General features: G+C 40.3%; 1 protein-coding gene across 1 annotated transcript in view; it reads left to right on the top strand.

The window, feature by feature from the left end:
- Positions 1 to 17997, top strand: part of LOC128644732 (inverted formin-2) — an 80399-nt gene that overhangs the window by 55003 nt on the left and 7399 nt on the right. The window contains exons 2-4 of the mRNA XM_053697260.1: positions 10376 to 10784; positions 12215 to 12330; positions 16057 to 16216. Of these exons, the coding sequence (XP_053553235.1) occupies positions 10376 to 10784; positions 12215 to 12330; positions 16057 to 16216 (685 nt within the window). The remainder of the gene's footprint in view (positions 1 to 10375; positions 10785 to 12214; positions 12331 to 16056; positions 16217 to 17997) is intronic.

Here is a 17997-nt window from a genome sequence, read left to right as displayed (position 1 = left end):
TAACCCCTTAATGACCACAGCACTTTTCCATTTTCTGTCCGTTTGGGACCAAGGCTATTTTTACATTTCTGCGGTGTTTGTGTTTAGCTGTAATTTTCATCTTACTCATTTACTGTACCCACACATATTATATACTTATTTACTGTACCCACACATATTATATACCGTTTTTCTCGCCATTAAATGGACTTTCTAAAGATACCATTATTTTCATCATATCTTATAATTTACTATAAAAAAAATTATAAAATATGAGGAAAAAATTGAAAAAAACACACTTTTTCTAACTTTGACCCCCAAAATCTGTTACACATCTACAACCACCAAAAAACACCCATGCTAAATAGTTTCTAAATTTTGTCCAGAGTTTAGAAATACCCAATGTTTACATGTTCTTTGCTTTTTTTGTAAGTTATAGGGCCATAAATACAAGTAGCACTTTGCTATTTCCAAACCATTATTTTTCAAAATTAGCGCTAGTTACATTAGAACACTAATATCTTTCAGGATTCTCTGAATATCCATTGACATGTATATATTTCATGCCACCATTTCACCGCCAAATGCGATTAAATACAAAAAATCGTTCACTTTTTTACAAATTTTTTCACAAACTTTTGGTTTCTCACTGAAATTATTTACAAACAACTTGTGCAATTATGGCTTAAATGGTTGTAAATTCTTCTCTGGGATCCCCTTTGTTCAGAAATAGCAGACATATATGGCTTTGGCGTTGCTTTTTAGTAATTAGAAGGCTGCTAAATGCCACTGCGCACTACACGTGTATTATGCCCAGCAGTGAAGGGGTTAATTATGGAGCATGTAGGGAGCTTCTAGGGTTAATTTTAGCTTTAGTGTAGTGTAGTAGACAACCCCAAGTATTGATCTAGGCCCATTTTGGTATATTTCATGCCACCATTTCACCGCCAAATGCGATCAAATTAAAAAAAACGTTACATTTTCACAATTTTAGGTTTCTCACTGAAATCATTTACAAACAGCTTGTGCAATTATGGCACAAATGGTTGTAAATGCTTCTCTGGGATCCCCTTTGTTCAGAAATAGCAGACATATATGGCTTTGGCGTTGCTTTTTGGTAATTAGAAGGCCGCCAAATGCCGCTGCATTTCACACGTGTATTATGGCTAGCAGTGAAGGGGTTAATTATGTAGCTTGTAGGGAGCTTGCAGGGTTAATTTTAGCTTTAGTGTAGAGCTCAGCCTCCCACCTGAAACATGAGACCCCCTGATCCCTCCCAAACAGCTCTCTTCCCTCCCCCACCCCCCAATTGACTCTGCCAGTACTAAAATAAAAGCTATATTTGGGCTTTTTTTGTGTTTTTTTTTTTTAGCATATTTACATATGCTGCTGTGTAGGATCCCCCCTTAGCCCCCAGCCTTACTGATCCCCCACCAAAGAGCTCTCTAACCCTCCCCCTCTGCCTTAATGGGCGCCATCTTGGGTACTGGCAGCTGTCTGCCAGTACCCAGTTTAGTGAAAAAATTTGCCTTTTTTTTAAAAAAAAAACCCTTTTCTGTAGTGTAGCTTCCCCCCCCCCAAGATCAACCCCCCACCCCTTCCACATCTCTTAGCTGTTTATTTACAGCTTTCAAAAACTTATTTTGGTGTACTTTTGAAAGTTTATTTTTCTGTAGTGTAGCGGTTCCCTCCCGCTCCCGCCCCGTGCACGCGCCCGCCCGCCGCCCCCCGTGCACGCGCGCGCTCCCCTGCGCGCTCGCGCCCCTCCCGCCCCTCCCGCCCCCGATCCCGCCCCCCTCCACTCCACTGGGCACATCGATGGCCGCCCACCCGCCTCCCAGACTTGCTCCCACCCACCAACGATACCGGGTACTGATGTCCGGTGCAGAGAGGGCCACAGAGTGGCTCTCTCTGCATCGGATGGCCAAGGGGGGTTATTGCAGGATGCCTCCATATCGAGGCATCACTGCAATAACCGGAAAGCAGCTGGAAGCGAGCAGGATCGCTTCCAGCTGCTTTCCAGACCAAGGACGTACGCCACACGTCCTCGGTCATTAACTGTATTTTTTTTGAGGACGTGTGGCGTACGTCCTTGGTCCTTAAGGGGTTAAACAACAATCCAATTTACTTCCATATTTTATTTTGCTTCATTTTGTAGATATCCTTAGTTGAAGAAAAAGCAATGCACATGGGTGAGCCAATCACACGAGGCTTCTAAGTGTAGCAACCAATCAGCAGCTACTGAGCCTATCTAGATATGCTTTTCAGCAAAGAATATCAAGAGAATAAAACAAATTAGATAATAGAAGTAAATTAGAAAGTTGTTTAAAATTGCATGCTCTTTCTATATCATGAAAGAAAAAAAATGGGTTTCATGTCCCATTAATATCCCTTTAACCCCTTAATGACCCAGGACGTGCAGGGTACGTCCTCAAAAAAAAGGCAGTTAACGCCTGAGGACGTACCCTGCACGTCCTCGGTGTGGAAAGCAGCTGGAAGCGATCTTGCTCGCTTCCAGCTGCTTTCCGGTTATTGCAGTGATGCCTCGATATGGAGGCATCCTGCAATAACCTTACACGGCCATCTCTGCACCGGACATCGATGGCCGGTATCGTTGGTGGGTGGGAGCCGACTTGGGAGGCGGGTGGGCGGCCATCGGTGTGCCCTGTGTCGTCAAGGTGGGCGGGATCGGGTGCGGGCCGTTAGGGGGCGCGCACGGGCGCGCGCGCCTGCACGGAGGGTGGCGGGCGGGCGCGTGCACGGGGCGGGAGCGGGTGGGAACCGCTACACTATGGAAATTTTTTTTAGTAACAAATGGCCAAATCTTGTTTGTGCAAAAGCACAAAAAGAGATCATGGAGGGGTGGGGGGTTGGTTTTGTGTGGGGGGAAGCTACACTGCAGAAAAGTTTAATAAAAACTAAAAAAAAACATTTTTTCTTCTAAACTGGGTACTGGCAGACAGCTGCCAGTACCCAAAATGGCGCAGATTAAGTTAGAGTGGGAGGGTTATAGAGCTGTTTGGGGGGGATCAGTGAGGTTGGGGGCTAAGGGGGGGATAGTACACAGCAGCATATGTAAATATGCTTTTTTTTAAAAAAAAAAAAAAAAAAACATAGCTTTTATTTTAGTACTGGCAGACTTTCTGCCAGTACTTAAGATGGCGGGGACAATTGTGGAGTGGGGGAGGGAAGAGAGCTGTTTGGGAGGGATCAGGGGGTCTGATGTTTCAGGTGGGAGGCTGAGCTCTACACTAAATGTGATATTAACCCTGCAAGCTCCCTACAAGCTACCTAATTAACCCCTTCACTGCTAGCCATAATACACGTGTGATGCGCAGCGGCATTTAGCGGCCTTCTAAATACCAAAAAGCAACGCCAAAGCCATATATGTCTGCTATTTCTGAACAAAGGGGATCCCAGAGAAGCATTTACAACCATTTGTGCCATAACTGCACAAGCTGTTTGTAAATGATTTCAGTGAGAAACCTAAAATTGTGAAAAATTTAACGTTTTTTTTAATTTGATCGCATTTGGCGGTGAAATGGTGGCATGAAATATACCAAAATGGGCCTAGATCAATACTTGGGGTTGTCTACTACACTACACTAAAGCTAAAATTACCCCAAAAAGCTCCCTACAAGCTACCTAATTAACTCCTTCATTACTGAGCATAATACAAGTGTGGTGCGCAGTGGCATTTAGTGGCATTCTAATTACCAAAAAGCAACACCAAAGCCATATAAGTCTGCTATTTCTGAACAAAGGGGATCCCAGAGAAGAATTTACAACCATTTATGCCATAATTGCACAAGCTGTTTGTAAATAATTTCAGTGAGAAACCTAAAGTTTGTGAAAAAGTGAACGATTTTTTGTATTTAATCGCATTTGGCGGTGAAATGGTGGCATGAAATATACCAAAATGGGCCTAGATCAATACTTTGGGTTGTCTACTAAAAAAAAATATATACATGTCAATGGATATTCAGAGATTCCTGAAAGATATCAGGGTTCTAATGTAACTAGCGCTAATTTTGAAAAAAAAGTGGTTTGGAAATAGCAAAGTGCTACTTGTATTTATTGCCCTATAACTTGCAAAAAAAACAAAGAACATGTAAACATTGGGTATTTCTAAACTCAGGACAAAATTTAGAAACTATTTAGCATAGGTGTTTTTTGGTGGTTGTAGATATGTAACAGATTTTGGGGGTCAAAGTTAGAAAAAGTGTATTTTTTTTCAATTTTTCCTCATATTTTATAATTTTTTTTATAGTAAATTATAAGATATGATGAAAATAATGGTATCTTTAGAAAGTCCATTTAATGGCGAGAAAAACGGTATATAATATGTGTGGGTACAGTAAATGAGTAAGAGGAAAATTACAGCTAAACACAAACACTGCAAAAATGTAAAAATAGCCTTGGTCCCAAAAGGACAGAAAATGGAAAAGTGCTGCGGTCATTAAGGGGTTATCCCCTTCACTGCCAGAAACTCACTCCCACAAGCCTTTATCAAATGATTTACCTACAGAAATCTCCATAGATTGTAATGATGATTTTCTATTGAAATCCTAGGTACAGGGTGAAATGGGCCAGAGAAACAGTTACATGCTGTGGTTCCCTCTGCAGAAGGGCAAGTCAGCTACACAGGAAGAATTTGCTTTTGTGAAACTTACAACAGTGGAATTGTTCTGTTACACTTCCTTATGTTATAGAATGATGTATTCATGTTCCAGTGACCTCTCCATGGTGAGATTAGGGAGCCTATTCACTAACTAAGTATAATATGCTCTGTAGACTCCACCTAATGCACAACTTGACCAGTCTGAGAACCCCCTGGTATAAAGAGGGCAGTGTGTTCATTACTGGCATACGTGCATAGCCTGGCTCCCCATGTGACGCAATAGCATTTTACCTACTGAATATTAAGACAATTTCTGCATATCCTGCCAACAAGGTGCCACCTAGTAACCTGCTCCCAAAGACAAAAGCAGCCCATGCGTGTTTAAGCACCACCATCATGTTTTATAGGAGACTGTAAAAGCTTCATAACCTGATTACTAATAACCTCTGTATTGTGTCAGAGCAAAAATCCACCAATAAACTGTTCAAAATAAAACTATGTCCTAAATCTGTAGGTAGCTTGGCACTATGCCCGGGCACAGGGAGACTGGGCTGCTGCCAGGTACAAGAACAACTGGCTTAGATCTTGCTGAAGTGAATAATTGTTACTGTATAATTAAATGAGAGCAACTGGCTTTAGAAAATGAGATTCGTTGATACCTGTGTTCTAGTGGCTTTTACCTTCAGTCTATTACACTGGTCGTCACTCACAAGCCAGGAGACTACACAGCAGGAGACTACACACTAACACAACAGGAGACTACACACTAACACAACAGGAGACTACACAGCAGGAGACTACACACTAACACAACAGGAGACTACACACTAACACAACAGGAGACTACACAGCAGGAGACTACACACTAACACAACAGGAGACTACACACTAACACAACAGGAGACTGCACACTAACACAACAGGAGACTACACAGCAGGAGACTACACACTAACACAGCAGGAGACTACACACTAACACAACAGGAGACTACACACTAACACAACAGGAGACTACACAGCAGGAGACTACACATTAACACAACAGGAGACTACACACTAACACAACAGGAGACTACACACTAACACAACAGGAGACTACACACTAACACAACAGGAGACTACACAACAGGAGACTACACACTAACACAACAGGAGACTACACACTAACACAACAGGAGACTACACAACAGGAGACTACACACTAACACAGCAGGAGACTACACACTAACACAACAGGAGACTACACAACAGGAGACTACACACTAACACAACAGGAGACTACACACTAACACAACAGGAGACTACACAACAGGAGACTACATACTAACACAGCAGGTAGGGCCGTCTTTAATATTGACTGGACCCTGGGCAAAAATATTCTTGCCCCACCCCCACCCCATGCAATTTCGCTCTCCACCCCAACATCCCAAAAAAAAAATCCTAACAGTAACCCCTTGAAGATCACCTTACCGGGAGAAGTCTTGACCCAACCGGGCCAAAGTCCTCAACGAAGCCGGGAGAAGTCTTCATCCAAGCCAGGCAAAGTGGTCCTCCAGACGGACAGAAGTCTTCATGCAGACGGCATCTTCTATCTTCATCCATCCGGCGCGGAGCGGGTCCATCTTCAAGACATCCGGCGCGGAGCATCCTCTTCCAACGAAATCTTCTTACTAAATGACAGTTCCTTTAAGTGACATCATCGAAGATGGTGTCCCTTCAATTCCGATTGGCTGATAGAATTCTATCAGCCAATTGGAATTAAGATAGAAACAGCCAATAGAATGCCAGCTCAATCCTATTGGCTGATTGGATCAGCCAATAGGATTGAACTTCAATCCTATTGGCTGATTGCATCAGCCAATAGGATTTTTTCTACCTTAATTCCGATTGGCTGATAGAATTCTATCAGCCAATCGGAATTGAAGGGACGCCATCTTGGATGACGTCACTTAAAGGAACCGTCATTTAATAAGAAGACTTCGTTGGAAGAGGATGCTCCGTGCCGGATGTCTTGAAGATGGACTCGCTCCGCGCCGGATGGATGAAGATTAAAGATGCCATCTGCATGAAGACTTCTGCCTGTCTGGAGGACCACTTCGCCTGGCTTGGATGAAGACTTCTCCTGGCTTCGTTGAGGACTTCGGCCCGGTTGGGTGAAGATTTCTCCCGGTAAGGTGATCTTCAAGGGGTTAGTGTTAGTTTTTTTTTAAGGGGGTATTGGGTGGGTTTTAGAGTAGAGTTGGTTGTGTGGGTGGTGGGTTTTAATGTTGGGGGGATTTGTACTTTTTTTTTTACAGGTAAAAGAGCTGATTACTTTGTGGCAATGCTCCGCAAAAGGCCCTTTTAAGGGCTATTTGTAATTTAGTGTAGGGTAGGGCTTTTTTTATTTTGGGGGGCTTTTTTATTTTGTTAGGGGGATTAGATTAGGTGTAATTAGTTTTAAAATCCTGTAATTTGTTTATTTTCTGTAATTTAGTGTTTGTTTGTTTTTTGTACTTTAGATAATTTAATTGTATTTTATTGTATTTAATTTATTTAATTATAGTGTAGTGTTAGGTATTATTGTAACTTAGGTTAGGTTTTATTCTACAGGTACTTTTGTATTTATTTTAGCTAGGTAGTTATTAAATAGTTAATAACTATTTAGTAACTATTGTACCCAGTTAAAATAAATACAAAGTTGCCTGTAAAATAAAAATAAACCCTAAGCTAGCTACAATGTAACTATTAGTTATATTGTAGCTAGCTTAGGGTTTATTTTATAGGTAGGTATTTCGTTTTAAATAGGAATAATTTATTAAATGATAGGAACTTTATTATTTATTTAAATTATATTTAAGCTAGGGGGGGTTAGGGTTAGACTTAGATTTAGGGGTTAATAACTTTAGTATAGTTGCAGCAGATTAGGGGTTAATAAATGTAGGAAGGTGTCGGCGATGTTAGGGACGGCAGATTAGGGGTTAATAAAATTTAACTAATGTTTGTGAGGCGGGAGTGCGGCGGTTTAGGGGTTAATATATTTATTATAATGGCGGTGATGTCCGGTTCTGCAGATTAGGGGTTAAAAATGTTATTATAGTGTTTGCGATGTGGGGGGGCCTTGGTTTAGGGGTTAATAGGTAGTTTATGGTTGTTAGTGTACTTTTTAGCACTTTAGTTATGAGTTTTATGCTACGGCGTTGTAACGTAAAACTCATAACTACTGACTTTAAAATGCGGTACCAGTCTTGACAGGAGAGGGTCTACCGCTCACTTTTTGTCAGACTCGTAATACCGGCGCTATGCAAGTTCCATTGAAAAAATAGGATATGCAATTTACGTAAGTGGATTTGCGGTATTTCCAAGTCTGGCCGAAAAAGTGAGCGGTGAGCCTGTACCTGCAAGACTCGTAATACCAGCGGGCGTTAAAAAGCAGCGTTAGGACCGGCCACTGCTGCTTTTGAACCCTAACGCACAACTCGTAATCTAGGTGTATGTTTGTTTTGGTTTTCTCCTGTACCCAAAGATGTTATTTTACTTAAACCCGTAACTGGTTCCTGTTGGTTGCACTCTACTAGGGCTGCAACTAACGATTATTTTCATAATCGATTAATCGGACGATTATTTTTTTCGATTAATCGGATAAAAAATAAATAAATAATTGTTTCCTATATTTTAAATAAAATCCACATACTGAGTGTTATAAATATAAACTTCAGACTATGGCCTCTAGTTATCAAGGTCTGTCGGACCTGATCCAACAGTGCGGATCAGGTCCGACAGACCTCGCTGAATACGGAGAGCAATACGCTCGCCGTATTCAGCATTGCACCAGCAGCTCACAAGAGCTGCTGGTGCAACGCCACCCCCTGCAGACTCGCGGCCAATCGGCCGCTAGCAGGGAGGTGTCAATCAACCCGATCGTACTCAATCGGGTTGATTTCCGGCGATGTCTGTCCGCCTGCTCAGAGCAGGTGGACAGGTTATGGAGCAGCGGTCTTTGTGACCGCTGCTTCATAACGGCTGTTTCTGGCGAGCCTGCAGGCTCGCCAGAAACACGGGGCATCAAGCTCCATTCAGAGCTTGATAGATAGGCCCCTAAAACTTTACATTAAAACAACTGTTGGTCACATTTTTTAAGCAGCAGAACACATTTTTATAATTCAGTAAAACAAAACCACAAACTGTTTGAAAAGAGGTAGAACTAGGAGATAGACTATCACTGTTTATAATATTCTGTTATTCACTCTTTCAGAAACTTTGCATTGAAATGCAAAAATGGCAACATGCTCCTGGCTAAGGCTGGCTCTCTTTTTTGCAAGCTATTTTGCCTGCAGCAGAGAAGAGGCACTCAGATGGTGTTGAGGTGCCTGAGATGCATAAGCAGGGTTTTGCCAATATCACCAAGGTGGGCTATTTATCTTTGTTAGCTCTCCACCAAAGCAAGGGGCCTCTTAAAGTAAGCCTGGTCTTCATTCTGACATAAAAATATCTTGAATCTATATGCAATGGTAAACAACCAGCTATAAGGTTAGGTGAAAAAATATCTAGTCCTCTCTCTTAAAATAACAGATATATACTTACAGAGGTTGAATTTGGTAATTATTAAAATTAATTAAAAATATAAAAAAAAAAAAAAAAAACACAAAAGGGCTAAAGACTATATATCAGTAACAGGACACAGCCTTACACATTTATCTATACAGTACATATAATCAGCAATAGCAAGCGAATTGTGCAAACAGGTAATAGTGACAAATTCTTGTAACAAATCTCATCAATCCAGGTGTAAATAACAAGCTCAGCACTATATCATGCAAAGCACAGTCCCAGATCCCCTGATTTAATATAAACAATGCAAATTATGACTCCAATTTTATTTCTGGGTTACACATAAGAGAGGAGTAGTTGTAAACTTAAAAAGAAACTTATAGTGTCCTATACTATATATAGTTAAACGTCTGTAGACGTCCTTTAGGCTAAGGGCATAACCATAGAACACAATACCATGTGCAGGAGATCATTGGAGTGAAGTAGCTGGTGCTGTACTCAGACCAACTAACTGCAAACCAACTAATCGATTATGAGATTCGTTGACGACTATTTTTATAATCGATTATTATCTATTATGCCGATTAGTTGTTGCAGCTCTGCACTCTACATCTTTATACTGGGTGCTACCATCTATTGACAAGTAGCCTTGCTATAGGTGCCCAGCAGTTAATGGTCCTTAAAATGTAATGTGCTTCCTGTAGGTTTTTGTAGTTTCCTAATAAACAAGCTCCATTACTGAGGTTTTAGATTATTTCTAGTGGTTAACCGGAGCTTTCATTGCTATCTAATGCACTAGTATCAGTCACATAGATGACACCAGCAGCATTTAAACTAAGCAGTAATAAGTGATAGCAACTCCAGAGATCTGTGTTTAGCATCTGTGACATAACCATCCTTTGTTTGTACAGCAGGAATGTCACTCGTGATATCTACTGTCAGTGTCTAACAATTTCATTATCCCATTAGGTGATAAAAGGAGATTGTAACATTTTATTTCTTAAATTCCATTTGTTTACTTTGTATTTTATTCCTTTAAAAGGGTTAAGCACAAAGTCATTCCTGAAAACCCCCATTCTGCTCCAGGTGAGAAATCTACTGGTCATTGGAGCGTATGTGTGTATGCTTGCTCCTGATTGGCTGACCAGCTGTCTCCTCATCTAGAGTGGCACAGGAGTACAACCTTTGATATAACATATACAAAACCCAATATAACGTAAGCCTAATTGTAACTTTATTTTATAGGAACCTTTGCCAAAAATGTCACTGAAGACAGACGGAGCCCACAAAAAATGGGCTGCTCTGAAAGAAAAACTTGGGCCGCAGGAAACAGACCAGAGCGAAGCTAATCTGGAGAACGCAGAGCCAGAGCTGTGCATTCGTCTCCTGCAGATCCCGTCTGTGGTGAATTATTCTGGACTTCGGAAGCGCCTGGAGAGCAGTGATGACGACTGGATGGTACAGTTTCTGGAGCTCAGCGGTCTGGATCTGTTACTGGAAGCCTTGGACAGGCTGTCTGGCCGAGGGGTGGCACGGATTTCTGATGCGTTGCTTCAGCTCACATGTATTAACTGTGTACGCACATTGATGAATTCGCATAAGGGGATTGAGTATATTGTCAGCAACGAGGGCTACGTGAGGAAACTTTCTCAAGGTGAGAACAAATCAGATTTTACACCTTCTGCTCCTCATTTAATTTGCTGCTACAGACTTGGAAGTGATATTATTTTATCTAAACTTTAGTAACAATATCATTTTCTTTTCTATATTCAACCAATTGCACAAGAGCAGGGCTTGTCAATCACTCCAGTCAAATCAGTCCAGGGTGATTTTAATCCATCACCTCTGAGGTGGAGAGCTGGTTTTAGGAAGGTTGAGTTTAGACTGCTGCTTGCTGTTCCAAGCTCACATAAGCGACCCTATACTGCAACAGCATTTCTCCTTTTCATAAATCTGCCCTAAGTGATATATACATTTCCCAAAACTAAACCCTAAAATACTGATTATAATGGAACAACCTTACAATAAACTATAGCTGCAGGTTACAATTAAAATGTTAATAAGCTAAATAGTGACAATCGTATCCAACATCATGCTGACAAAGAACTGACGCGTTTCTTGTGCCACAGGTGCACCTCCTCAGACACCTTGCCTATATTTAGAGGTTGTATTTATAGGAGGACAGGTGTGCAAGGTAGCCAATCATTATAGAAAGGTAATAATGACTCAGTCTGCTCTTCTGTATTGTTAAAGGGACACTGAACCCATTTTTGTCTTTCATGATTCAGATTGAGCGGCAATTTTAAGCAACTTTCTAATTTACTCCTCTTATCAAATTCTCTTAGTTCTCTTTGCATCTTTATTTGAAAAAGAAGGCATCTAAGCAATTTTTTTGGTTCAGGATCTGCAACTTGTTTATTGGTTGTTAAATTTATCCACCAACCAGCAAGAAAAACCCAGGTTGTTCAGCAGAAATGGGCCTGGCATCTAAACTTACATTCTTTCTTTTCAAATAAAGATACCAAGAGAATGAAGACAATTTGGTAATAGGAGTAAATTGGAAAGTTGCTTAAAATTGCATGCTCTATCTGAATCACAAAATAAAAATAAATTTGGGTTCAGTTTCCCTTTAACCCCTAAGATTACAGCCTGAAAAGACTTAGCTAACATAGAAAAAGCAATACGTATACTTTCATAAATACAATTTTTACATTTCTTACAGGATGAAATATATGATGGTATATTGGGTAGGATACAGAGTTCCAATGTTCCAGACTGCAGTGTAGTAATAAAGAAAAAATATATACACAATTTCTTTGGCTCACATGTGGCACTATACATATAAATTATTTATTTGGCTCACATGTGGGAGTGTGTATATGTGTATGTATGTATATATATATATATATATATATATATATATATATATATATATATATACACACAGTCTCACATGTGAGTCAGTGGCAGTCTAATGTCCCTTTAAATCAGGCAGTTAATCTTATGCTGAGAGCTGTATTTATTGTTGCTGTGAGATCTGGTAAATAATATATGTGGGATAATCACTAATTGTTTTTCCTGCAGCACTGGACACTTCTAACGTGATGGTGAAAAAACAAGTGTTTGAGCTGCTAGCGGCGTTGTGTGTGTACGCCCCCGAGGGCCATGCGCTGGCACTAGATGCCCTGGAGCATTATAAGGTAAAGTAAGGACACTGACGGGTACTGACTCTGTGATGTGCTTATGATAAAGGGGCACAGTTCATGTACCATTCATTATATATCATGTTACATAACAATACTGCTGTGTCTGCTAGTGAGCATGACTATACACTGCAATATATTTTTCTATCCGTACGACTGCATTATGCAGTTGCCTGATTTTATTTGACAAGAAAAAAATAAACAACAGGACACCCTGTACAGCACAATTGCCAGCTGTGAGACTAATTTTACACTAGATAAATAAAGTTTGTTTTTTTTTGTTTTTTGTTTTTTTTTTGTATTTTATACTTTTTGGTAAACTTATATACTTGTTACATTTTTTTGTACTATCTAGGTTCAAATTACAATTTTCCTTATGTATTTGAAATAAGCTGAGCTTTAGAGAATTAGCTTACCATCCGAGATCCCAATAAAATATACTGGCACGTGGGCCCCTAATGGTTTATACTGTCACGTAACCCCCCCGGTGGTAGATACTGACATGTGAGCCCCCTATTATACTGGCACATAAGCCCCCTACTGGTTTTTACTCTCACGTTAGCCACCTTGCGGCATATACCGTCATGTTAGCCCCCTAGTGTTGTACACTGTCATGTGAGTCCCCTATTGGTATATACTGACATGTAAGCCCACTTGTAGTATATACTGGCCCATGAGCCCCCCTGTGGTATATGCTGACATGGGAGCCCCCTATTGGTATATATTGAAATGTGAGCCCCCTATTTGTATATACTGACACGTGAGCCCACTTGTAGAATATACTGGAGAAGTATTGCACTCACAGCGCTTAAAGGACCAATAGCTCCTGTCTAGGGTGGGCCCCCACTGCCCACAAGAATAAATACAGTTGGATATGGGTTTAGACAAGAGCGCCAGTAAAGTCAAGGTCTGGTGTGTGTGTGAAGAATGTGTTCACACTGATATAGATAGAACCCTTAAATAAGGGCTAAATTCCTATGATTAACTGCAGAGACTATAATACTTATAAAATGTGGATAAAAGTTATAATCACAATTTTAATACAGACATAAATTAAATAGCTAAACACGGATCCAAGGTATATAAAAACATATAAGATTAAAAACAATATAAAATAATGATAGGGAAAATTGTCCCTACAGGGGCAAAATGTCCCAGATCTAATAGTAGCAATACTGTTATATTATTATGGGTATGAGAGTGGTATACAGAGAGTGGTAGACGTTTGTTAGACTTAACTACCCTCTACTCCATAGGGATTGAGTCTATCCAAATGGGTGATACAAAAATTGGTAGATTAGTGTCTACCAGTATAGTAGATACAGTATTAACAGATAGAAAACCAACAGAACATATAATTCACATGTGAAGAAAAGCAAAAAATGAGAGAGGGTGATCAACAAAAATGAACTAGTGTGTACACAAGCTAGTGTTGATCAAAAAATATATAAAAAAAGTTGACACAAAAGAACTGGTTAACAAATCACACAGTGAGTGGTGTGTTAAAATGGTATGTGACAAAAAAGTGTAAGAACAAAAAGAGTTAAGAAATGTGTCAAGTGTAGAACGTTACAGATGAGTAAACATATGTATATTCATAACAGTGTCCTAATCAAAAATAAAATAACACAAACTATTGTCCAGAAACATCAGATGGTGGTGACATTATGGTGATCCTGATGGAAAAAAGTGTGCCCAAAGCATATAGTGAAAGTTAATAGTTCCAATGAACAGTTCAAATCCTCCAATTAGTCCAATAAATAAAAAACAGTTCCAAACCTTGAGGACAAGGCAAAGAAAAAATTAAAATACCAATGTGAAAAAATAAAATAAAAATAGAAGCTGGGAAATCCTCAAAACCTAAGGACAGAAAAAAATGACATAGTATAATATTGCTTAAGTATAAATGAATCAAGAAATATAGCTCACCATATAGTTGCCAACGCGTTTCGGCCCTCAGTTAGGGAGAAAGGCCCTAACTGAGGGCCGAAACGCGTTGGCAACTATATGGTGAGCTATATTTCTTGATTCATTTATACTTAAGCAATATTATACTATGTCATTTTTTTCTGTCCTTAGGTTTTGAGGATTTCCCAGCTTCTATTTTTATTTTTATTTTATTTTTTTTACATTGGTATTTTAATTTTTTCTTTGCCTTGTCCTCAAGGTTTGGAACTGTTTTTTATTTATTGGACTAATTGGAGGATTTGAACTGTTCATTGGAACTATTAACTTTCACTATATGCTTTGGGCACACTTTTTTCCATCAGGATCACCATAATGTCACCACCATCTGATGTTTCTGGACAATAGTTTGTGTTATTTTATTTTTGATTAGGACACTGTTATGAATATACATATGTTTACTCATCTGTAACGTTCTACACTTGACACATTTCTTAACTCTTTTTGTTCTTACACTTTTTTGTCACATACCATTTTAACACACCACTCACTGTGTGATTTGTTAACCAGTTCTTTTGTGTCAACTTTTTTATATATTTTTTGATCAACACTAGCTTGTGTACACACTAGTTCATTTTTTTTTATCACCCTCTCTCATTTTTTGCTTTTCTTCACATGTGAATTATATGTTCTGTTGGTTTTCTATCTGTTAATACTGTATCTACTATACTGGTAGACACTAATCTACCAATTTTTGTATCACCCATTTGGATAGACTCAATCCCTATGGAGTAGAGGGTAGTTAAGTCTAACAAACGTCTACCACTCTCTGTATACCACTCTCATACCCATAATAATATAACAGTACTGCTACTATTAGATCTGGGACATTTTGCCCCTGTAGGGACAATTTTCCCTATCATTATTTTATATTGTTTTTAAGCTTATATGTTTTTATATACCTTGGATCCGTGTTTAGCTATTTAATTTATGTCTGTATTAAAATTGTATTATAGTCTCTGCAGTTAATCATAGGAATTTAGCCCTTATTTAAGGGTTCTATCTATATCAGTGTGAACACATTCTTCACACACACACCAGACCTTGACTTTACTGGCGCTCTTGTCTAAACCCATATCCAACTGTAGTATATACTGGCCCATGAGCCCCCTATTGGTATATACTGATACGTGAGCCCCATATTGGTATATACTGGCCCGTGAGCCTCCTTGTAGTATATACTGGCCCATAAGCCCCCCTGTGGCATATACTGACATGTGAGCCCCCTGTGGTATATACTGACACGTGAGCCCCCTATTGGTATATACTGACACGTGAGCCCCATGTGGTATATACTGACACGTGAGCCCCCTATTGGTATATACTGACACGTGAGCCCCCTATTGGTATATACTGACATGTGAGTCACCTGTGGTATATACTGACACGTAAGACCCATATTGGTATATACTGACACGTGAGCCCCCTATTGGTATATACTATGTTAGCCCTATGTGGTATATACTGGCACGTGAGCCCCCTATTGGTATATACTGACACGTGAGTCCCCTGTGGTATATACTGACACGTAAGACCTATATTGGTATATACTGACACGTGAGCCTACTTGTAGTATATACTGACACATGAGCCCCCTATTGGTATATATTGATATGTGAGCCCCATGTGGTATATACTGACACGTGAGCCCCCTATTGGTATATATTGATATGTGAGCCCCATGTGGTATATACTGACATGTGAGCCCCTTGTGGTATACGCTGACACTAATGAAGCTGCTTTATTTTGTATTACCAGACAGTGAAGAACCAGCAGTATCGCTTTAGTGTGATTATGATCGAGCTGTCTGCCACAGACAATGTCCACTACATGGTCACTCTTCTGAGTTTCATTAACGCCATCATCATCGGGACAGAAGAGCTGCGGCTGCGCGTGCAGCTGCGGAATGAGTTCATAGGTAACTTTTGTAAATTAAACAGCACCACTTTTTTTTTTTTTTTTAATATTTCATTATTTATTGCAACGCTAGATAGAGCCGATAACATATAAAAAAGGGTGTCAGCAACAATGATATGGAGCACCTGTCTTTAGATGCTCGGACACTAGTGATGTCACAGCTGTTGTTAGTGATGTGCCTGACTGAGCACCATATTATTATATTGTATGTCCTCTTAGCACCATAACTTCAGGCCTCACTCTCTAGCTACGTAATGTTACCACCAGTACCACAATGTCACCAGGCCAGTACCAGTGCCATTGTACTAAGGACTATGGTTAGAGTTAGGTTTAAGATCATGGTTTATTTAGGGCTAGAAATGACAGAGCCAGGGAGAGGTTTACGCTAGGTCTACGGATAGAGCCAGGGAGAGGTTTATGTTAGGTCTAAGGATAGAGCCTGGGAGAGGTTTATGTTAGGTCTAAGGATAGAGCCTGGGAGAGGTTTATGCTAGGTCTAAGGATAGAGTCAGGAAGAGGTTTATGTTAGGTTTAAGGATAGAGCTAGGGAGAGGTTTATGCTAGGTCTAAGGATAGAGCCAGGGAGAGGTTTATGCTAGGTCTAAGGATAGAGACAGGGAGAGGTTTATGCTAGGTCTAAGGATAGAGCCAGGGAGAGGTTTATGTTAGGTCTAAGGATAGAGCCAGGGAGAGGTTTATACTATTTCTATGTTAGATAGAAATAGTATAAACCTCTCCCTGGCTCTATACTTAGACCTAACATAAACCTCTCCCAGGCTCTATCCTTAGACCTAACATAAACCTCTCCCAAGCTCTCTCCTTAGACCAAACATAAACCTCTCCCTGGCTCTATCCTTAGACCTAACATAAACCTCTCCCAAGCTCTATCCTTAGACCTAACATAAACCTCTCCCTGGCTCTATCCTTAGACCTAGAATAAAGCTCTCCCTGGCTCTATCCTTAGACCTAGCATAAACCTCTCCCAGGCTCTATCCTTAAACCTAACATAAACCTCTTCCTGACTCTATCCTTAGACCTAGCATAAACCTCTCCCTGGCTCTATCCTTAGACCTAGCATAAACCTCTTCCTGACTCTATCCTTAGACCTAACATAAATTTCTCCCTGACTCTATCCTTAGACCTAACATAAACCTCTCCCAGGCTCTATCCTAAGACCTAGCATAAACCTCTCCCAGGCTCTTATCCTTAGACCTAGCATAAATCTCTCCCAGGCTCTTATCCTTAGACCTAGCATAAGCCTCTCCTTAGACCAAACATAAACCTCTCCCAGGCTCTATCCTTAGACCTAACATAAACCTCTCCCTGGCTCTATCCTTAGACCTAACATAAACCTCTCCCTGGCTCTATCCTTAGACCTAACATAAACCTCTCTTGGGCTCTATCCTTAGACCTAGCATAAACCTCTCCCAGGCTCTTATCCTTAGACCTAGCATAATTCTCTCCCAGGCTCTATCCTTAGACCTAGCATAAACCTCTCCCAGGCTCTATCCTAAGACCTAGCATAAATCTCTCCCAGGCTCTTATCCTTAGACCTAGCATAAATCTCTTCCAGGCTCTTATCCTTAGACCTAGCATAAATCTCTCCCAGGCTCTTATCCTTAGACCTAGCATAAATCTCTCCCTGGCTCTATCCTTAGACCTAGCATAAACCTCTCCCAGGCTCTATCCTAAGACCTAGCATAAACCTCTCCCAGGCTCTATCCTAAGACCTAGCATAAACCTCTCCCAGGCTCTATCCTAAGACCTAACATAAACCTCTCC

The sequence above is a fragment of the Bombina bombina genome, chromosome 1 (genome assembly GCF_027579735.1).
Source record: "Bombina bombina isolate aBomBom1 chromosome 1, aBomBom1.pri, whole genome shotgun sequence".
NCBI classification, from domain to species: Eukaryota; Metazoa; Chordata; class Amphibia; order Anura; family Bombinatoridae; genus Bombina; species Bombina bombina.
Note: the sequence above shows the minus strand (reverse complement) of the source record. Positions and strands in the feature narration are given on the sequence as shown.